This window comes from Balearica regulorum, chromosome 1 (assembly GCF_011004875.1).
Source record: "Balearica regulorum gibbericeps isolate bBalReg1 chromosome 1, bBalReg1.pri, whole genome shotgun sequence".
Lineage (NCBI taxonomy): Eukaryota > Metazoa > Chordata > Aves > Gruiformes > Gruidae > Balearica > Balearica regulorum.
The window spans coordinates 140091605-140114738 of NC_046184.1; the positions used below are offsets into that span (position 1 = coordinate 140091605).

Consider the following 23134-nt stretch of genomic DNA (forward strand, 5'->3'; position numbering starts at 1 on the left):
TTGGTTTTCTTGTGACTGTCCATGACCTGGACAAGCAGGTCAAAAAAACTTGAAATCACTTCAGAGTTTGCTATTCTACCCTGAAGCAAAGAGGACTTTTAAGCCATCTCAGCAGGTTGAAGGTGATTCTGCCCCTCTGCTCTGCTCTTGTGAGACCCCACCTGGAGTACTGCATCCAGCTCTGGGGGCCCCAGTACAAGACAGACATGGAGCTGTTGGAGAGACTCCAGAGGAGGGCCACAAAGCTGATCAGAGGGCTGGAGCACCTCTCCTATGAAGACAGGCTGAGAGAGTTGGGGTTGTTCAGCCTGGAGAAGAGAAGGCTCTGGGGAGACCTTTTAGCAGCCTTCCAGTACCTGAAGGGGCCTACAGGAAAGCTGGAGAGGGACTGTTTATCAGGGAGTGTAGTGACAGGACAAGGGGTAATGGGTTTAAGCTGAAGGAGCGTCGATTTAGATGAGATGTTAGAAAGAAATTCTTTTTAAGTGGTGAGACACTGGAAGAGGTTGCCCAGAGAGGTTGTAGAGGCCCCATCCCTGGAAGTGTTCAAGGCCAGGTTGGATGGGGCTTTGGGCAACCTGATCTAGTGGAGAGTGTCCCTGCCCACAGCAGGGGGGTTGGAACTAGATGATCTTTGAGGTCCCTTCCAACACAGGTCATTCTATGATTCTGTGATTCCATGATTCTATGATTTCCCCAGCAGGTACAGAATTAGTATAGAGCTACTGACATACTCATCTGCTCAAGCTGAAGAAGTGTTAACTGCAGATCCTGGAAACCATCGGGTTAGCCCTGAAGGACTGATTCATAGACTATTTAAACATCTCTAAGTGTGGCTTGGGGCATAGATTTATAATCGAGTACAAGCGATGTTTTTAGTAGATGTTCATCCATGTTAACTTCAACCTGCATTTACTTCAAAGACCATAAATGTCTCATTAGCCTCAAATTACACTCCTCTGCCAATAAAGAAGTCATGTATGAATGTGTGTGATTTCAGATCTTCTTTGACTTCTCTTTGTGTGTTGTGTAGCCAGAACTTGCCATTTTAAACTGAATATTTTGATTTGGATCGATTGTTTTTGATTGTTTGAGTGGGTGAGGTTTCTAACTAGCAAGTTTTTGCAAGCAAGTTTGTACACATTTTTCTAACATTTAAAGCAGTAAAAAAAAAGCATGGAAAAATACAACACTATTAGTGAAAATAAATAAAGACGTGACATTTCTTCCTATAGACTCAGTATGTAAAGGTGTGTTAAATAGCTGACTTGATACATACAGATGTGCATCAAACTGGTTTTGGTGTAATATCTAAAAACATTCTAAAATGCATACAGTCTTCTAAGATTAATCTCTAATTGCAATTTGTGACTCTCTGTTTACATCTTCCAGCCTTTTTAATGATGCATATAGCAAAATCAGCTAGTTCGTGAATGTTAGCATGCCTTCTTCCTTCTCTCTTGATATTCTCACTGAAAATTATTCTATGTATCTTTCTCTGTGTATGAATGTGTATGTATTTCATGTGTGAAACTAACCTTATGAAAATGGTACTTTCTCTAGTAATAAGTCAATAAACTTGAAAGTGGGATATTTTCTGCCTAATACTGTCTTTGCAAGACAGTTTTCTTCATGAGACTTCTGTTTAAAGACTTATTGTATATAGTGATCATACGTAAGTTATTACTTCTGTAAATATTTTGGAGACACCTGTTTTAATAAGAAGTTATTAAAAACCTCAATTGCTTCTGTTGTCATTTAACAGAATGTTGTTAAATGGCTAACAACAATAACTTTTAATAACCAGACATTGTACAATAAATAGTGGTTTTATTCTGACTTAAAATCTTAGAATTTCTCTTTTATGCTCTTTGCCAGTGTTAATGCACTTGTCACTATCTGTTTGTTCATGTCTTTGCACTGATTGGGAAAGGCTGCCAGTCTGTTATAGGTCAGAGAGTGGGGCTGAGAAAACTAGATATATTCTGTGTGTTAGCCAACAGTATGTTTCTTTATGGATTCAAGATCCTTAAAATCTAAGTATCTATGTGTGCATGAATCAGAAATGCAAAATTTGTGTATGGTCCTGTTAAGGTACAGGGGAAAACAAAACACAGTGTATGAGTGGATTTAACACCCACAAAACTAACTTCTGTTGGTCTTATTTCCTAGATAAGGAATCAGATAGCAAATTCAGTTCCAGGTCAATAATGAATGTTTCCCTTTTCCTGTCCTTTCACCCTATTCAAAATAACAGCATATAACCAGATATTTGATCCAAAGACACCCTGTAATTAGTATGGATAATTTCTTAACCCACATTTTTGACAGTTGTATATTATTTCTAGCATGTTTATCAATTGAGGATTTCCACTTCCCTTCATGTTGTTATTTTCCATTCTCTCTGTGCTGGTAATGTGTTCACTCTTGTTTATTTGTCATTCCCATTTTCTTTTCTCGTTTTGTTTCCTCTTTTTTTTCCCATTTGCTGTTTGCCCGGAAAGCTTTTTTCTCTATCCGTTTTTCATCATCTGGTTCACTGTATTTCTTTCCACCTTGTCAATCTTCTCAGTGCTTTATTCCACATTTCTTTTTCTTATAATTTTATTACGAAGTTCTGCAATGTGGATGTCGGGGGACTAGGATCTGTTGCTTCAACCTGAGCACAGATTAAATCCTCAATTGGGTACGACTGGAAAATCTGTATTGTGCTGCATGGTCAGAAAAATGTACCAAAGGATGGGAGAGAGCATGAGGGGCCACTACCCAAAATCAATTGGCTGCTGCTGACTTCTGTTGTTAAAGAGAAACAGTTTCTGTTGTTAGCAGAAATCAGAAGGAAAGGTGGTGCTTGAGGAGCAATTTCGAGTAACCAGTAGCTGGCGGACCACTCTGAGGCCAGGGAGCAGCTGGAGTGGGGCTGCCCCACAAGGGAGGATGATCCAGGAGCTGAGGGCACTACAGAGCTGGCAGAGCAATACTCTCTCTGGTGGGGCATCCTCCTAAAGTGCCCTACTGAGGCTGGGCTGGGGACAGGGACAGGACCCTGCCACTGTCCAACGATCATCAGGCCAGGCAGGGTGAGGAGTCAGGTCTTGCCAGTCAGGGCAAGATCCAGAGCACATGGCTCCCTGCAGCATAGCTCAGGCAGGGACTGACAGCCCCAGGCTGTGGTGAAACGAGGTCCTATGGCCATGGGCAGGATGGGGGCAGGTCCCAGGTGGGGCTTGGCAGGATCTGCAAGGGCTGCTGGTGCCCTCGGGGACATGACACTTAGAGCTATTACTGATTCGACCTTCAGAAATTACATTTCAGTTGCAAGTGCTTTGGAGGCAGCATCTGAGCCTATTATCTACCAGTGAAAATGTCAATAGAAATTTTGGTTCAACAAAATATTTTTCTGGTCTTCAGTGTTCAGGTGTTTTGAAAAATTTTGCAGTATGAGTGCTGAAATGAAGTCATTGAAGAATTCTAGGAGTTTCGAGGGAATGAAATATCTTTCTTTCAGATGTCTTTCCTTGTCTAAAAGATTCAGCATAGATGTCTCCTGTGGTTATTTTTGGGTTGCTTGGGGTTTGTTTTGGGTTTGTTTGCCTTTATTTTTGGTAATTTGAAATCACTGTCAATAGCTAGTTACCTTGGTTTTTTCTGCTCTTGAAAACTGATTTTATATGTTCATGAGACAGAGTCCTGACTGAAAATAGGACCTGGGAGTCCACTTATATATGTTTTATATATAAATGTGTGTTCATCCTATCAGATGTAAAGTGTCAATATCAGGATTTTTTTAGCTGTGGAATTACTATCTGCAGTTTTGAAGTTGAATAATGGGTAAAAAGAAACTCCTCCATTTCTTTGGGCAGGGAGAAGAACGTAAGCATTAACAAGTGTCGTGTGTTTATTTATACTACTTGTAAGGGTTAGCATATATATAGAGAGTGACTTGTATTTCATTACATTACATTAACAGAATTTATATTGTATGAATTGCCTTCCATCTAAAAATCAAAAGTAGAAGCATGTAAGAAGGTAACATGACATAGTTATAACAGTATGTAGGTCAAAATCTGACTTTTGAGAGATTGTATCACTTTTTTTTTTCTTTTCAGTTTCCATTTTCCTTTTTGTCAGACATACAACAAAGAAATATAAATACCAGTAACTTTGTATCTAATTTTGACTAACTCTGTTGTCACACTTGATTTGAATGAATGTAATGCTATTACATTAATTAGAATTTCTGAGTTAGATGGAGGTGAGTTTGGTTGTCACACAGAAGAATAGGCATACTTGTGAAAGATACTATATAGAAGTCATATCATAACAAAGAAAGCAACACATTTAATGAATGTTTGCTGTGAGAATGCAAATAGGCTTAAAAAGAAGATGTTTATTTAGGGCATAAAATACCCTGGAGCTGGCACTGAAATGTGATACCCTTCCTGAAAGCTGTGGTTTGGAAGTATATACAGGAGCAGAAATGTTTGGTTTGCGGTACAACCTCTGACAAATTTGTGGCTTCAATTTTCAGTTGTCATGTATCTTTGGAAACACATAGCTAACCACGATGCCTAAAGTTCGAAAAAAGATTGTGGACCTGGGCGTGGAAGTAATGTATGAATGTAATTGTTGTTTTGTTGTTGTTGTTTTCTTTTTTAGATTTATGCCTATATGAATGTGTCTGTTGATTTGAATTGCTTGTTTTCTCTTGGCTACAGGCTGACTGAGTAGGCTGGACTTCACTGGAAGAAGCTGTTTTGCTGGTGAAGTGGAGTAACTAAGGATCTCTTCCTGCGCTGCTTGCTGGGAAGTGCCATGCGTTGCCAGGACTAAGTCAACGTTGAAGTCTGGGATGGGCCTCAGGGGCAAACACTCCCTTGTTTCTTCTGACGTTGGGATTTGTCTACAGCCAGTCAGCTGAGGCACCTACCACACATCAGCTTTTGTTTTTTCTCTGCCTGAACAAGGTTACGTTTTCCCTCACTTCATCTCCTTTTGACTACTTTTTTATTTTATTAGTTTTCATTTTCCTTGACTGATTAATTTTCTCTTGGCTGTGGAAAAAAGAGCCCTGCTGATGTTGATTTAAATAATGTCGAAATCAATGGGACTCCTATGGCTGCCTTTGATCTTCACCCCAGTGTGTGTCATGTTGAATTCTAACTTCCTCCTGTGGATAACTGCACTGGCTATAAGATTTACTCTCATCGATGGCCAAGCACAATACCCGGTTGTTACCACAAATTATGGCAAAATACGTGGTTTAAGAACACCTTTGCCCAATGAGATCCTTGGTCCAGTGGAGCAGTACCTGGGTGTTCCTTATGCCTCTCCTCCAACTGGGGAAAGGCGATTTCAGCCCCCGGAGCCACCGTCATCTTGGACGGGTGTCCGCAACGCCACACAGTTTGCCGCCGTCTGCCCGCAGTACCTGGATGAGAGGTCACTGCTCAACGACATGCTGCCAGTCTGGTTTACAGCCAATCTGGATACTGTGGTGACATATGTTCAAGATCAGAATGAAGACTGCCTGTATTTGAATATCTATGTGCCCACAGAGGATGGTAAGTACTCTAAGGACCACACTGTAATGCACTCACCAGTTCTGCACACAAGTAGTAGCCAGGTCTTTAAACCATCTTGCTCAGTTTCCTCAATGTTTTATCTGTGGAAATGGATCGTGCCTCTGAACACGCATTACAAGTAGATTGAATCTACATTACATTGTAGATTGAACATACTTGCATGAATTGTCTCTCATGTTTCAGTAACACCAAACCACAATTTCATTTGCAGGCAGTGGCCAGGGTGTGTAAACCAGCCTCAAGTTTACATCTGAACTACAGCTGTGCATCATTCATAAGAGACGAAAGGGGAAATAAACATTGACCAGAAGTAACATTTATTTTCCCATGCATGAATGGTACAAGTACTGCCACACACTAGTTTTTAAAAGAGAATTTCCTTAATTATTTTTTTTATTTAGTTGTATTATAATGCCTCTGAACCTACTGTTAACTCTGCTTTATTTTAATGGATAGTAGAAAATTGTTATAGTAGTTCAGTCTGCAGGTTTTTTTCCATTATTTTTACTTATGAAACGTCAGTCTAACTTGTTTTTCTTCATTCACTAAATTTAAAATGAAGTAAACATGATTTTATTATTCAGAGCTGAACAAGTGGCCTTAAACTTTCATCTGTTTTCTACAATCCTTTCTCAAGAGGGCTACTTTAAACCACCTTCTATAGAGAAAGAGAATGAACACAATTGGTAACATACAACTCTTTGCATGTTTTCATGATCTCAATCTTAAAAATTCTGGCTTTATGGTATGATGAATGTATCTTTTGTGGTTCTGAATGCTATTACTTCTTACAGACAAGACGACGGGTTTTCATCAGGCCCCACATGAGTAAAGTTTATTCTATATCACAAGGAAATAAAAAGATCTACTGGCAATTACATTTAATATTCTGCTAAAAGCCAGTTCTTTCAGCCACTTAGAATGTAGTTGCTGATGCATAACGTGACAGATTTCTCCTAGATATGCAATTCCCTTCACTTTAGCTAAGGGTTTGATTTGCACAACCATGGCATTGTTATTTCTCAGTAACCATACTCTAAATATGCAAATTTTGTACTTTGATTATTATAATCCTTCTGCCTTGATTAGCTTCTTTACTCAGAATTTCTAAGCTGTTTGCCAGCAATAAACATACCACTTTCTTTTCCTGTTCTCATCAGCTGAAGCAAAAACTTGAAAGCTAAAAATAAAGGGGTAAGGTTTGGGAATACTGGGAGCTTTGCAAACATAAATTCTACCAAGCTGCTTAAATGAAAAGTTCTCTGAAAGAAAGGCTGTGTGTATGGGGGCTCTGTGTCTGCATGTGTGTGCGTCTGTGTGTGTGTAGATGAAGGAGCAGATCTTTCCACTCAGTTCTTTCCCTCTGCACTACATCTCACTCCTTGGATAATAACATAGATAATTCTTTCCCAAATTTGTGTATGTTCTGGATTTTATCCTGCAGCTTTTAATTAGTCACTAGGGTAAGTTCACCCTAAGAAGGCATTTCAGGTTAAGATTTTATTTGTTCTCACTGAAGGAATATCAGCTCTGCTAACTCAGTCTTATTTTAAAGCCCAGTGTTAATAAATTCATGTATTTCTCCAATAATAATAGTAAGTTTCATCAATTAATTAAGGAAGACAGGAAATTAGACATGGAAAAATATATTCAAATGTCTAGAAAAAGAATATTTGATATCAAATGGGTAATAATAAAATACCATGTGCTAAATGTATATCGACCTATACAATTCCTCATCTTGTATGTAATAACTAATGGCATTTGCTGCTAGATTAAAAATAGAAAGGACTGATAAATTTAATTTTACCTGTTGTAGACCTTTTTGTCCACTTAATTCTGCAAAAAGTGTATGTCTTCCTCTTTGTCCTGGTTTAATTTTTTTTTTTTTTTACACTAAAGAACATGTAAAGGCAATCCATTTTCTTTTATATATCCTCTTCGAAAAATAAACCCAGGCATAAGAGTATAAGTATATAGCTGAATAATGAGAGCCAAGGTTTGGTGGCAAGATTGTTCCTGTGCAATATGACAAGCATTTTTTACAGGTTCCAATTTGGAACAAGAAACTTAAAAATGAGTAAATGGAATACATGATGTTTTAATTGTATGCTGTATATCTTATCACTTGCTAAATATAACTCAGCGTGGCTTTTTTTGGTGAGGAAAATATCCAACCTTCTGCTCATAAAGATGATTAAGGAGAAGTGACCTACAAATCACATCTCCTAAGTTAGTGTGTCTCCAAATCATACTAAACATAAATAGCCTTAAATTGTAGTCCATACAATCTGATTAAACACATTATGCTTCATTATATGAGTCTTAGTTGGCAAAAATAAGCTATGTTGTTATGGAGACAGACAAGGAAATTAGCTTTTGAAGCAAGATCTCAAAGTGAGTGACTTTGAATTAAATTCACATTTTCAATTCTTTTTCAAGGACAGATTTATTTAAAAGAGTTTTGAAACTGTTTTGTGTCTGGAAGAAAAGGTAGATAGAATCATCTAAACCTAATTAATGTTCTGACTGTGAAACTTAATCTGAATCATTTTATGCTTTTTTTTTTCTTTTTTTTAAACTTTGGTGAAAAGAATTGATGAACAACTCTAATGAATTAACTGTATTCACATGCAGTGCTTACTTCAAACTAATTCTAGTGACTAACTAATCAGAATGCAGCTCAGGGTTGGTTGGGGTTTTTTGTTTTGTTTTGCTGGGGGTTTTTTTGCACTATATAGCATGACCTTGCATTGGGTCAAGGGGAACCAAAGTTTGATCATATACTTTGAATAAAGAACTGAAGAATAAATGTACACATGCATTCATCTGATTTCAGAATTGCTTCACTGGAATTCTGCCAGTATAAAGTAATGGAAATAAGAGTAGAATACAGTGCCTTTAACTGGGTTGATAAGATTAGTTATTTATAATAAAATAGTTTGAAATGTTGCTGCTTCTGTCTAAAGAAGTACACTGAAAATAAATGACACAAAATCCTATAGTTCATTAAAATAGTTGGAGCATCTAAATAAAGAAATTAAAATGCCCTCTTTCACAGTTTATATCTGTATTGATCATAAGATTCTGCATTTCAAATGTCAAATAGCAATAGAAACCTGTGAGAATATGTTACAATGTTCATAGAAAGCAAAAAATATATTTGTTTTTAGGAGCTTTTTTTTATTATTTTAGTTGAAAATATCATTAATGACAGAAATCAAGACACATACCTTACATAATATTTCTTCAATTCTGTCCATGTGGATTTTTGTTTTCTTGCTGTTGTTCACTGGACAAATGGTTTGTACTGACACTGTCCTTAAAGTAACAGTTATATTTCAGAGAATCTGGAGTAGCTGGAGAATTTCAGTCTTTGTTTTCATTTGCCTTAGGGAAAGAATTTCAACCACTATAATCCATTGATTATTTTTTTTGTTCATAATAAGTATAAATAATAATGCAGTTATTTGAAATATACACAGTAAAAGCAATAAAGATAAAATTTAGCAAACTGCTTTTATTTTATGTGTCAAACCTATAATCATAAGAAATTACTCAGAACTGAAACAAATAAGATATTTTTAGTACAATTATCAGTTTATCCAACTTGCTTTCTAAACATTTGGCTTGATCTTCAGAATCATTTATGTGGGTATATGTTGTCTTGTCTCCTTTTCCAGTTTCTAGAAACTGTAATTTTCCACAAGAATACTTGAATGTCAGTTTTGAGAAGGTCATCTAGGGAAATGATATTGAGGACAGTCTGTTTATTATAACTTCAGTCTGAATATGGGTTTATCTACAGTGGAAATACTAGATTGAAGAGGACACAGACTGTTAATCGGCTGTGCTTAATCCCTGGCCTTTATCATTTGAATCTGTGGATGCTGAAGGAGATTGCTAACTCCTATCATAACTGGGGGGGGGGGGGAATATAACAAAAAACAAACAGAAAAGACCCTTAATTTGGATTTCTTTCATGATAAACTTCAAAACTGTATTAATAGCAAGGCAAGATTAAAAAAAAAAAAAAGCGCCATGAACATTTTTTTTATTATTTGTTTGTTTAAAACCTGCTCTGTTCAGATCAAAACAGAAAATAAAATAAAAAAGATGACTTTTTATTTTCTTTGCATGATCAATAATAAGCATATATACTTTACTTATTTTGGTATATGGAATAAGGGTACATTTTACCCAAGTGGGTAGCTACTCAACCCCTATACATCTGCTAGGGATTAACTAATGAAGTATTTAGCATCTTCAGAGGTTAGCTCACTAAGAATGCCCTGTGAGCTCTTGTGTCATTTGCATCATAATAAATACAGCTAAAATGACAACAAAAGGTGGTAGGCCATGATTCTTATTTAGGCTGAATGAGCAGGTCATGATTTTTTCATTAGATTAGGGAAACTGAGAATATTGTCCAGGATTAGTGGTATATTTATCTGTGGCCTACCAGGAAGAAAAAAGTCTTGGAAAAGAGCAAAGAGATTGACAGTGTTCCTTCTCTGGGCAGTGATGTGAAGGAAAGGTACCTGCATCTTTAGACTCAGTGTCTATTTGACTAAGAAATAAAGAAATTAAAAACTTGAACAAAACTGATATAAAGAATATGTGCCTTAGGTGATTTCTATAACTTGCATACTGTGCCACTCTTTCATATTAGTCAAATGTCTTGTTTGCAGCCTTTTCCTTGTCACTGCTGTTGAATTGCAGTACCTGTTTAACTTGGAAAAGTCTTTTTATCAAAATTATACTAATAAAAGTTAATTGATAAAATTTAATATTTTTCCCCCTTTTTTTGTGAGGAGAGTAGAAATAGAAGTCCCATCTTCACAATTATTTAATGTCATGGAATAAAAAAATAAGTAAGCTGTTCAATGGCTTCTTTATTAATATGAGGAATAAAGGTACATAAAAATAGTAACATAGAGTACAAGATAGGTACAATATTGCACAACATTATTTTTGTTGAATTATTAGTAGGTGATAATAGTAAATTTTATTTTCCAAATAAGCCTGAATTTCTATAGAGTAGATTCTCCTAAACTAGATGTAGTTTCAAATTTCAGTAGATGCATATCTGGCACTTATCAGGTAATGTCAAAATTGCAGTTGTTCTATTATTTCTTCTCTACTTTTGTAAATTCAAGTAGTTACTGAAGTCATCAAATTCAGGTTTTATGTATATAGCTTTAAGAATCCAATATCTCTTGGTTAGTTTTGATTCTTCCTTAAAATCTTTATTATTTGTTTTTCAAAGTCAATTATAATTTGTGTAATTGGTATGGGAACGTAGAGTTTTACTTCTGTTTTCTGAACTATTTTTAAAAACAAACTGATCAAATTTAGTTATATATTTTTAAAATATTTTTAATCTGTTTTAAAACATATTTAGGAGTGGGTTCATATTACAAATAATGTTTTTCTGAGACAAACCAGAAGATAAAAGGTGTTTGTTCTCAGTTTCAAGATTGTCACAGATTTTGTCAATGATTGATTGGTTTATTTTTAACCTCCACCCTTTCAGTCAATTCTTTCTCTTCTTTGGAAAAATACAAATTCATCATTAAAATTATTTTGTTATTCAAATGCATTTCAGCTTATACTGTACAAAAATTATACACAGTAAGACATATCCTTTTGCAAAATGCTTGTATCACTTTCCAAAGTGAGAGAGATTAATAATAGTTAACACTTACAATATGAAATGATAACGTTGGAATTACTGCATATAATCCTGGTTGAACATAAACTTTTTAGCAACAGAGAGAAAATCGCTCTCCATTGTGAAAAATAAACTCCCCACTGTGTCAAAGCACCTCAAGCCAATTCTTTCACTGTTAGGGTCCAATACATCCCCTCCTCCTAATCCAGAAATATTGCAGCATCTGTGAGAAAGAAGGCGGCATATGTCTGACTACCCTCTGCCTACCAGGATAAAGCTGTGGGTAATCCAGGCCCTTATTTTACATTCTTGCTTTTAAGAGTCACAAATACCTTCTGACACCAAAGAACAGGACTCTAATCTAGATGAAATAAAGTTCTTAAATCCTTAGAGCTAAATTCAGATTTAGTTGCTGATTTCAAAATGCTGTCCTTCCCTCCAGGAGCTGCCCATTCCACAGGCACTTTACAGGATTGCACCCAAATGGCCTTTTCAGGAATTGGTAATGCAGTGAAGCCTAGCGAGAAGACTCAGCATTCAGTATGACATTATCTAATCTGAACAGGATTTTTGGCACAGTTTCCTGGAGTCTCATCATTGCCTCACATTGAAAAACCTGCTAGAACAGAGGGAATTTTCTTTAAAACACGATGAGTTAATGTTTCTACCGCAAAGACAAATTAATGTTATCATCCTTTTAGTCAAAGAACAGCGCCTTTGGAGATGTAGAGGCTGTGCCATTTGGCTCAGTGATGCAAAAGAAACAGTCTTTAGTCATGTGGGTCATAAGACAGATGAGACAGGCAATTTTACATCATTCTGCCCATTGTCTCCCACTTGCCTCTTCAGGGTGTTTTTGGGTGGTTATTATTATTTTTTTTTAAATGCGTTTTTTCTCTACATTCCTGCAAAACACATCTTTATGTGCTGCTACTTTTCACTATGTGTCTTCTTGCTTTCTAGCAAGACACAAATCAACATGACACCATCTAACAGTGAGCCGTGCTGTCCTAGGGCAGTGCAGTGGGTCCGCAGCAGACTTCTGGGTAGTGAATAGTGTGGAATATGCTCTGATCTTAGCGGTGACATGGTTGTGCCATTCGTATTAGCTCTGATTTCCTATTAGCACTATGTGATCTCATTGATCTTCCTTCAGGTATTTTTTTGCATAGGTCAGAAAGTTTTGAAAGTTATTTGTATCTTTTCATTCACATTTGGTTCAGTTTCCTGTGCTTAGCACATTAATTGCAGCTTCAGACAAAACCGACACTTGCTGAGTAGCTTCACTAAGTCACAAGGCTCATAAATCAGTCCGCATCTGTGGAAATACTTGAAGAAATCATCCCCATATAAATGTGACAGTCATAGGTAGTGTGTGAACCAGTCAAATTTGCAATTCTGTTTAAGAAATGTTTAGATATTTACAAAATAAATTAACACAAATTCAAAATAAAGCAAATGTTCATCAGTTGCTCCTGAGAATTCCTGACAATATTGTTGACAACTGCAACGTTTCTCCTGAACATAATAGCTTTTTACACAGTATTTTGGTGTGTCATCCTTTTTAAAGTGAAAGAATATCTCCAGCATTCAAGTCTTTACATCAGTGCTTCTTGCCTATGATTCCAGATAAAGCTAAAATTCTCAGAATGGCGTATAATCAATTACATATGCTCACATTTGTGATAGTATTAGTTGAATGTATTAGCTGTTATCCAAGTAGGAAAAAAGAAAGAAAAGAATGTTAAAGATAGCATATTTCATTTGTGTTTGTGATATTATCATCATCTGAGGGAATATGGATGAATTTATATTCTTAGGATTTAGAGCTTTTTTAGTCTGGATGTTGCTCCTGATACCCAAAGAGATAAACAATAAGAAATAATTATAAAACCATGAAAATGAACTAATGCTTACAGCTATCTGGTGCTGATGTGTTAAAAATCCATTACAGAAATGTTATAATAAAAGGAAAATTTGTCTTTTACAGTTCTTGCTGTAGGCAAACTTATAGTGAAGAATAAATTTACTTGCAATGCTAAGCCAAATTCCTACACTATATATAGGGGATTTTAGTCACAAATAGAATTTCTGGTGCCTTGTTCCAAAATGCTTATTATTGCTGGGTTGGTGTTAAATGGATTCTTAATTGGCAGGGTGTGACATATTTAATCTAATGGAGAGAAATTACTTTGTGCTGACTCAAATGACTATCCGATTAATCACTGGTAATGTTTACAAGCCATCGTAGCTGGAAATCATGGATACATTGTCTGGTTTAGTAAATATGCAGTAGGGCAAATGAAAACCCAATCCAAATATATACATTTCATCCTCTTACAAATAAATTAGAGCCAAATTATCTTTTATGTGGTATTTTTAGTGTGGCTAGGAAATTTCAAATAATAATTCTGTATTTGTAATACTGCCATAATGGTTATGCTTTCGCTTGCTCTTCATGCTTTATTCGGCCAGCAGAGGGAGCACAAGTTACCAGCAAACTAATTTTTTCTATCTCTTGAGATCATTGAGAGCACTGCAAACGATGCTGGTGAAGACAGTAGTAAAACATGCAAACAGGTGCTGTTTCCTGCCCTTTAAACAGATATGAAGGGATCCTATCCACCTTTCCCAAGCTGGAAATTAATGACATTGCAAGTGATGGTTCTATTTTTGTGGATTGAGCAATTTCTATGTGGAATAAAACCTACCCAAGCAAAATATGCACACACGCTAACAAACTTACATGAAACTAATTTGTTATTATAAAAGGTTTAGATGAGAAGCACACTGAGAATTCACCAGTTTGTAATTGAATAGCAAATAATACTACTTACTTTGAAATTCTTAAAAGGCATTCAATTGCAGAATTTATTCCAAAGCAGAGAATTTCATCTGTTCAGTTATGGTGAGTTAGTAGAAACATTCCTATGTAAAAAGGAATAATTTTGTCCTTTTACCTCAACTTACCTTACCTTTATAACCTCAATTTAGACAGAGGCAGATTTTTGGGTTTTTTTTTTCAATGAATGCTATTGACTCTACATTTTCTGTATTACAATTGTAGAGCTTAATAATGCCAAATGTGTTTTGCATCCTCTTATTTCACCAAGACAAAAATGTTAAGCATACTGATATTTCATCCTCATTGACAGTACAGAGTGTTTAAAGTTTGGGGGTTTTTAATCATCATGTTGAAGTTAACAGTATAACTAAGCTATGTGTAGTCATCCAAAATGCCAAATTACAAAAATTTTGGAGGGCTTCTCCTCCAAAATACATTGCTTCCAGTCATAATGTATCTGATTCAAAAGGACTGGTACTTTTATGGTCTTGCTGATTTGAGATACTTTTATCATCAGGACTCTCTCTACCTAAACAATAGATTTTGTGCTGCCTTCAGGGAATAGGTGCAATAGGCTGTTGATGACTAGCATGTCTCCTTGGGAGTTGTATCAAAGAAGATGTTTACTGTGATGATGCATAAAACCATTCATATGAAATAATTGCTTTGCTTTGTTACCAACACTTACCTTTGCATTTAGTCAAAGAAAATGACACAAACTTTGTACAGAAGAGACCAGATTAGTATGACAATCTCTCAGTGGGAATATTTTAATGAAAACAGATTGAAGAAAGAACTGCATACAAGTAAATGCAGTAATGTGAACTTCAAACATGGGAAAAGTTTCTAAAAATCATGCTGGATGGTTTATTCTTTATTTTAATAATCAAGGGATTGTCTATAATACCTTCAGTCTTATTCCTGGAACTAAAATGTAGTAGATGGATTGAATAGGTAAACTTTTATTCTTAACGGCAGTCATTTTCACAATAAACCACTAAGGGATGTTCAAGCCATATTTCTTTTATCTTTTTCCAGTTTCACTATTCCTTGCAACCACTTGTTGTTAATGAGATTTACCACCATCTCTGCTCATGGTATAAGTCAATACCTTTGTTCACCTTACAAGTGTATATCATAAAATAGATGTAGCCTCGGTTTCCATGTCTGCAAAAGGTATTATCGAGATATTATTCATTATTTCTTGTTTTACCAAACTTGCACACAAGAAACAGCAAGAGATGAGGAAACATCAGCTATGGCTCTTAAATAATTTTTGGAAAGGAGATAGTGAAGAAATAGCTGGATGAGAAAATTAGCTAAGCAGTGGGTGTGAATGGATCAGATGAAGAGAGAAATCCTGATTCTCTCTCATGTCTTAGTCCTGCTGTATTGGATTCCTTCAGTGGGCCACTGAGGCCTGTAGGGTAGTACCTGAGGATCTTGTGAAGTCTACAGTGGTACATTAGGGTTTTCTTTAATTTAGTTGTTGTTGTTGTTTAAATTTTTCATTTTTAGCTGGAGAGCTCTTGCTTGCATTTTGGTTGTCATCATGAAATGCTTGTCCCACACCCATTGTACAAAAAAGCTCAGCAAGTATTTGGAATATTGCAAGACTCAAGGAGGGGAAAAAGTTCAGATATTGAAGGTGTCAGCCCTCTAAATGCGTACAGTGGCCTACAAAAATGTCTGAGCCTCTAGGAAGCCAGTGAGAGATCTCCATTGTATAACACCTATCTTGCTTTAGTTCAATCAGTCATTTTCATAGAATCATAGCATCATAGAATGGTTTAGGTTGGAAGGGACCTTAAAAATCATCTAATTCCAACCCCCCTGCCATGGGCAGGGACACCCTCCACTAGGTTGCGCAAAGCCCCATCCAACCTGACCTTGAACACTTCCAGGGATGGGGCACCTTTTAGCATCTTTCATCTTTTAGCACCTTTGAAAATGCGGCCTGTAAAAATAAAGATAATTTTCTATTATTCTTAAATAATTGAAGACTATTCTTAATTATTCTTAAATGATTGAATTAATGATAAGTTTAGAAGGTACCAGCATATACCAGGTCTTAAAAATACTGTGAAATAGTTTATGCCATTTGTGAGTGCTGCTTCCGGATATGTTCTTTCTTAATATTGTATCAAACTTCTAAATGCACGCTGTTTTGCCATGCTTGTTTTGCATAATGTCTAATACAGTAAATCAGGATGGCTTAGTGTTGGGATTATTAACTGACTTCTTTCAAAATCCAAATAAATAGCTTTTGGATTTGCTTGTCTATATTAGTTTTTTTCTCTTGTGATTTTTTTCCTGCTTTGCCTCGACAGAAATGATGATAGTCACCATTAGTTCCTAAAACCAAATGATGAAACAGTTATTTCTGTATTATAAGTGGAGCTAGTTTAATGCATGTTTTTCTTCACGGGGTACTTAGTGAATGTGTTATTTTACCACAAGTAACGTTTGTGGGTTTTATTTTCTGTTTCGTGACTTTTCTGTTTCTTTTTTAAGCATTATTAGGCACCACAAGCACCTACTAAATTACCTTCCAATTTCTCCATTTCATGTACAGGTTTACTACAGATTTCTTGTTTGATACAGAGATGTGAAACAAAATTGCCTGGATTTTTGTTCCTTTTTTTTTTTTAATCTACCAAAAGTATTGTATTGATATGTTGGGACTGAGGTGGTCCGAGGGCGTTTCTAACAGAGAGAGATGTGAGATAGACTGCTGCCTTTGTGCCTTGGTTGTCCATTTAGAAAATGAGGATCATATTGATTTTCTCTGATTGGGATTAGAAACAACTGCAAGAAGGAAATGCCTCTGTGTGGTAAAAGGCTTAACTTACTTCCTACATATATGCAACCTAAAAGCGTACATTCTTACCTTTGTATGCATAGTTTTTATTTGTATGCATAGTTTTTTCTAGGTTCTAACAGATTCCCCTCTGTGACCCATTTACTGGCAACACTTTGCATATCATTGCATTGTATTGCATTGTATTGTAACCTCTAAGCAAAACTCTGGAAGGTCCAAAGGACGATAGATTTAGGGGCCATTGTACCATGATTCACTGAAGAGATTTAAAAGTAGGGCATCTAAAAGATGGACTGACTCATTTACTGATAGAAGAGTGAAGCCTTGCAATCAAAATTTACATTTAATTCTTCACTCTCAATCTTCACAAAGTAGAGTCAGAAATGAGGTGGCAGATAGAATTTTTCCAAGAGATAAAAGACATATAGTGAATAAGACATGCTAGAAGAGGATCCTAAGGCATTCAAATACTGAAAGATAGGAAAAACTTTGTGGCTGGATAAGGCATATAAGCTGCCAGTGTAGTCTATGTAAACTCAGAAGGGATCAGATAAATTACGGCTGAATGAAACAAAGCTGTTACTAGTATGTGCATAGTTAATGGGTTTCTCTCATAAAGCTTACCAAAAGCAAGAAGTCAGAAATGTATTTTGGAAGAAAGTATGCCATTTCCAGATGGAACATAATGGCTTGGAATGTTTCTGTGAGTCCTTTAATTTTCTTCATTATCTCTCAACTAATAAAGAAATTACTCCTGAGTACAATATAAAGTGTTTGCTCTAGCACATCTGCCAGCTGGCTATGACCTAGTTGGCATAGCCCTTGTAAATCATTCTGAAATGAACACTTCACATGACCTATAAACATCCTTCTGAGACTGGAGCTAATGGGATATGTACTTATACTGGGTCCAGCATTTTGTGACCATCATCAGATGCGTTCTTTGTGCATGGAACTTATTTAGTGCCTTTTTCAGTCATCTAAGACTGTGTAGACCAAACACCCTTGCCTGTGCTGACTATTTTCACTCTTGTGGCAGTTAAACAACCCTTACAGGGAGCAACCAACTACTTTTGTTTTCAGATCTTATTTCTTCAAAGACATTATATTCTTTTTGCATGCAGCACACTTACTTTGTGTAGAACTAGAAAATGTTGTTTTTCACAGTATCCAAGAGGTGTATATTACTAGAAAATATCACACCTTTCCCTGGTTCCCGTTTCCCTAATATGGCATTTGGTCCTGTATTCTTTAGCTTGCTTTCTCTGGGCAGTTAGCAGTAACCTTGTCTGTAGCCCTGATTTCATTTCAAAGTCTAAATGGTTCCATGCTGGACGTGTTCACTCTCTACTGACAGGCACATTGCGCTGTCTTCCCCACAACCAAGAATGACTGAAAAGAGGTCAGACACAATTAGGCTGTTGCAGTATAAGAGATAATTACATAAGCTGACTATGTGCACATTCTTAGCCTATTATAAATGCCCTGACGTTTAACCTAGATGAAAAAAGCATTAATGAAGGATGCTTAAGCTAACACATTTTATCTTATGTTTGTTGTGAGTTTAAGGTGCACATACTATGAACAGCCACAGTTTGTCTAATGTGTTGTAATGGTAATGATTCACACCCTGAGACTTTAAACATGTGTCAGCTCTAGTAATCAAGATGACATACGAATATGTAATTGGTAGTTTTATCCTAGTTGCTGTATTGGAAGGTAATGTAAACTTCAGCTGAAAAAGAAGAAAATGGCAAGGACTAGCACCCTGTGTGTTCATCAGCATAAAACAAGGGTGATTCCTCCCACTTCCACATGACATACTGTAAAAGATCAAGCGAATTAAAAATTTTTTCAGTTTTCTTGTCAATAATATGAATTTGGAGATTTGGAAATCACAGATAGATTGTAACTGTCATTTGCTATGTTTTTTTGGTGACCAGAATTTATTAGCACTCTTTTTTTAGCAACACAAGAGTGACATACTCCTGCAGTCTTGATGCCACTCACATATAGCCTACGATAGTTCTTGCAGTTCATGAAGAGAGTTTTAGGAGCCTTATGTATTATTTTCCAATAATTGTTTCCAAAGTTGTTGGCTTGCCTATAGCCCAGGAAGTATGTACACTCTTGTGAATTTTTCATGAACAACAAAAAAGCACTAACCTATTTGCCTGATAATTGCTTTGAAAATTACATTCATATTTGATTGATATTTCCTGGAAAATTACCTGCATACTCTGATAGTTTCCATTACAGTTCAGTACTCCATACTGCACAACACGGTAGCATAGATAGAATCAGATAAAATAGCTAAGGACAAACTCTATATTTTTGCTGAAAAGTTGCACTTCATAGGTGAAGTTGCTGGCCACAGAAATGAATAAAGAAAAATAAAGTGTTCCTTTATTGCCTAAACAGGGCTGTTAGTGCTGTAACTTGGAGGAAATTAGGTTAAAGAAGCTGGCAGACCTTGCAATTTTCCCCTGAAAGGAAAACTATTGAGTGCAGCCTTTATGATAATAGGGAGGAGTTGTATACTCTGTTAGCTATAAGCACTGTGTTTGTTTTCTTAAGTTCAGCAGGCAATAGGTTGGATCTTGCCCAGTCTGCTGTCAAAACTGTTGGAGCAAGTACAGAGGAGGCCACGAAGCTGATTAGAGGGCTGGAGCACCTCTCCTGTGAGGACAGGCTGAGAGAGTTGGGGTCGTTCAGCCTGGAGAAGAGAAGGCTCCGGGGAGATCTAATTGCGGCCTGCCAGTACCTGAAGGGGCCTACAGGAGAGATGGAGAGGGACTGTTTATCAGGGAGTGTAGTGACAGGACAAGGAGTAATGGGTTTAAGCTAAAAGAGGGTCGATTTAGATTAGATGTTAGAAAGAAATTCTTTACTATTAGAGTGGTGAGGCACTGGAAGAGGTTGCGCAGAGAGGTTGTGGATGCCCCATCCCTGGAAGTGTTCAAGACCAGGTTGGATGGGGCCACCTGGTCTAGTGGAGGGTGTCCCTGCCCGTGGCAGGGGGTTTGGAACTAGATGATCTTTGAGGTCCCTTCCAACCCAAACCATTCTATGATTCTATGATAAAATAACCATTAAAGGAATATCTGATAGCAGTCAAGTCATGTAGTGTGCCCAAGTTAAATACTTGGGCTTAATGATGGAGAAAGTTGAGTACTTTTGGGGAGTAATCCAAAGCTGTAGCAAAATGGGGAACTGCTAACAGCAAATGGCCATGACAATACATTTCTCTAATTTGGACCTGACTGAGCAGGACTGACTTGCTAGACAAGGCTGCTGAAGGAGGAAGCAGCAGGGACCACCAAAAAAGTCACTAATTTTTACAGCCACTGGGAAGCCTGGCCTGAGTTCCTACCAGAAGAAAGATAACAGATGGCATTGCTCATTTTCTCTGGTGATCCTGGTCATGGCAAAGTAGATCTAAGCTAGTAAAGAACACCTATATTTCTCCAGAAATAACAGTACAGATACAAAAAGATAAATGGTTAAAAAAAAGGTTGTGATGGCATACAGACGTTTCATTATGACCTTTCCTACTTCTTTTTTTCCCTAAATAGCACAGCATCTTCACTATTTCTTAGCTGTGCTCCCTTTAGTGTATCTATCTCTGCTTTCTCTGCAAATAAGGTACTTTTCTACATCAACCTTTACCTTTTTATTTTCTCCTTTTGGACTTTTATTCACAGGTCTGAATAGGCTTATTTGGTAAGGTTTTTTCATCTTCTAGTGTAGGCTAAAAACAATCCTTTGTTTAATCATAAGTGTATGCATGTTTTCTAGAAAAGTTCTAATCTATACTATGATTATGTTGAGATGTCGTCTCGGGGTTTTATGTGCACAGAGACTGGTTTTGGAGCAAGACATACGATAGGCCAACATTGACTGGTAAAGAATTTGCGTCATACGTTAAAAGTTTAATTATACTGCAATAAATGGAAATGAGGTCCAGGCAGCTTTTTGTGTTAGGTTAAATGTATTTGTTTCAAGAGCAGTTAAAATGAAAATAATAGTGCTGTACATTGTTGCATGCAATGGCTGCCTGCCTATCAGTTGCACATCAGTAGCCAGCTATTCATCCTTTTCTTTACTGTTTCTAACTATCCACCTGGATGCTCCTGTTAAAAAAACGCAAACAAACCAAAACAAACCAAAAAACCAAACCCACAAAAAAAAAAAACTTATCAAGATTTTTTCATCACCAATTCCAGTTGCCTACTTACCTATTGCACAATTACAGCACCACATTCATTGCATTCACAATTATTTTCTGCTTAAACAACCACAGAGTGTATAATGCTGGTACTTATCTTTTCTGTTTACAGTGGTAGGTCTAAATTTAACTTCACAATAAGCAGAATAAAATCCAGGTAGGAAGTCCATGTTTTAAACATACACATTCCTAATAATTAATATATTCCAATGATTAGTATATTAGTAGCCATGTGACTTGTCAGATATATGTTCCAATTTTATATACTTGCAAGCTATTGCATTTTTTAAACACTTTTTTCATTTTCTAGTCATCATTATTTTAGTATTTTATTATTGTGAAATACAATAACAATTGTTTCACTTAGTATTTTCAATCTCAATATTTTTTGATGACAGTGATAGAGCTCACATTTTCAAAAATTATGTAAGACTGAAGAATGCAGAAAAGGGCTACTTAAGAGCCAGAGACAATGCCTCAGCAAGATTTAAGGTACTCAATCTGTTTAGCTTACCAAAAAAGAAGATTGCAAGTGACTTGATTACAGTGTTTAAGTACCTTCAAGAGGAAAAAATAGCAAGTACTAAGAGGCTCTTTAATGTAACAGAAGAGGCATAACAAGAACCAAGGGCTGAGATTTTGAAGTGAGACTACTTCAAATAATTCAAGCATCCAAATTTTCTTTATATTTTACTTTACCTTACTTTTATTTTATTTTATTTTATTTTATTTTATTTTATTTTAATTTTTTATCAGTAAGGGCAATTCAATCTTCTAACAAATCCTAACAAAAATGAAAAGTTATTATTCGTATCAGGAATGTATCTGTCTATGGTGTGGATTACTGTAATGCAAGTCATTGGACTCACAGGGATTCATAATATAAAATATAATACCAGAGACTTCATAAATATGTTGAATTAGGTTTGGGGTTTTTTTTAACTTTAGAAGCACATTTTTAGTTTCTTTTTCTTTTCTATGGTTCATAAAATGCTGGTTAGATGGCTAGCATCACTTTGCTATTACCAATATGCCTAGACAATTTATTCCTACCTGAAAATTTTCGTTTGGGCTGTGGGAAGCCTGTGTGGGACTGCATAGGTGGCATTCAGCAAGCTCAAAGGGGAATGTCAGAAGAGAAATCTACCTGGAACCATACATTATTGTTGTTCATGTTGCTGTGTCCACTCAAATTCATCTCTTGGAAATACATGCAATGTATTTCTTTTACTGACAGAGTTAAAGCAGCATGTGTGGAATTAATTGAAATTAATAATGTCAGAGTAGAAGAATCATAGAATCATAGAATCATAGAATCATAGAATGGTTCGGGTTGGAAGGGACCTCAAAGATCATCTAGTTCCAACCCCCCCCTGCTGTGGGCAGGGAAACCCTCCACTAGACCACGTTGCCCAAAGCTTCATCCAGCCTGGTCTTAAACGCTTCCAGGGATGGGGCATCCACAACCTCTCTGTGCAACCTCTTCCAGTGTCTCACCACTCTAACAGTAAAGAATTTCTTTCTAACATCTCATCTAAATTGACCCTCCTTCAGCTTAAACCCATTACTCCTTGTCCTGTCACTACACTCCCTGATAAACAGTCCCTCTCCAGCTTTCCTGTAGGCCCCTTCAGGTACTGGCAGGCTGCAATTAGATCTCCCCGGAGCCTTCTCTTCTCCAGGCTGAACGACCCCAACTCTCTCAGCCTGTCCTCATAGGAGAGGTGCTCCAGCCCTCTGATCAGCTTCGTGGCCCTCCTCTGGACTCGCTCCAACAGCTCCATGTCTGTCTTGTACTGGGGCCCCCAGAGCTGGAAGCAGTACTCCAGGTGGGGTCTCACAAGAGCAGAGGAGGAGGATCACCTCCCTCAACCTGCTGGTCACACCTCTTTTGATGCAGCCCAGGACACGGTTGGCCTTCTGGGCTGCAAGCGTACACTGCTGGCTCATGTTGAGCTTCTCATCAGTCAATACCCCCAAG

At 36.7% G+C, this 23134-nt stretch overlaps 1 protein-coding gene across 4 annotated transcripts in view; it reads left to right on the forward strand.

The window, feature by feature from the left end:
- Positions 1 to 23134, forward strand: part of NLGN4X (neuroligin 4 X-linked) — a 188564-nt gene that overhangs the window by 51636 nt on the left and 113794 nt on the right. For all 4 annotated transcript variants that reach the window (XM_075736316.1, XM_075736334.1, XM_075736324.1 and 1 more), the window contains one exon: positions 4719 to 5564. In XM_075736316.1, coding sequence (XP_075592431.1) covers positions 5093 to 5564 — 472 coding nt within the window. In that variant the 5' untranslated portion in view covers positions 4719 to 5092. The remainder of the gene's footprint in view (positions 1 to 4718; positions 5565 to 23134) is intronic.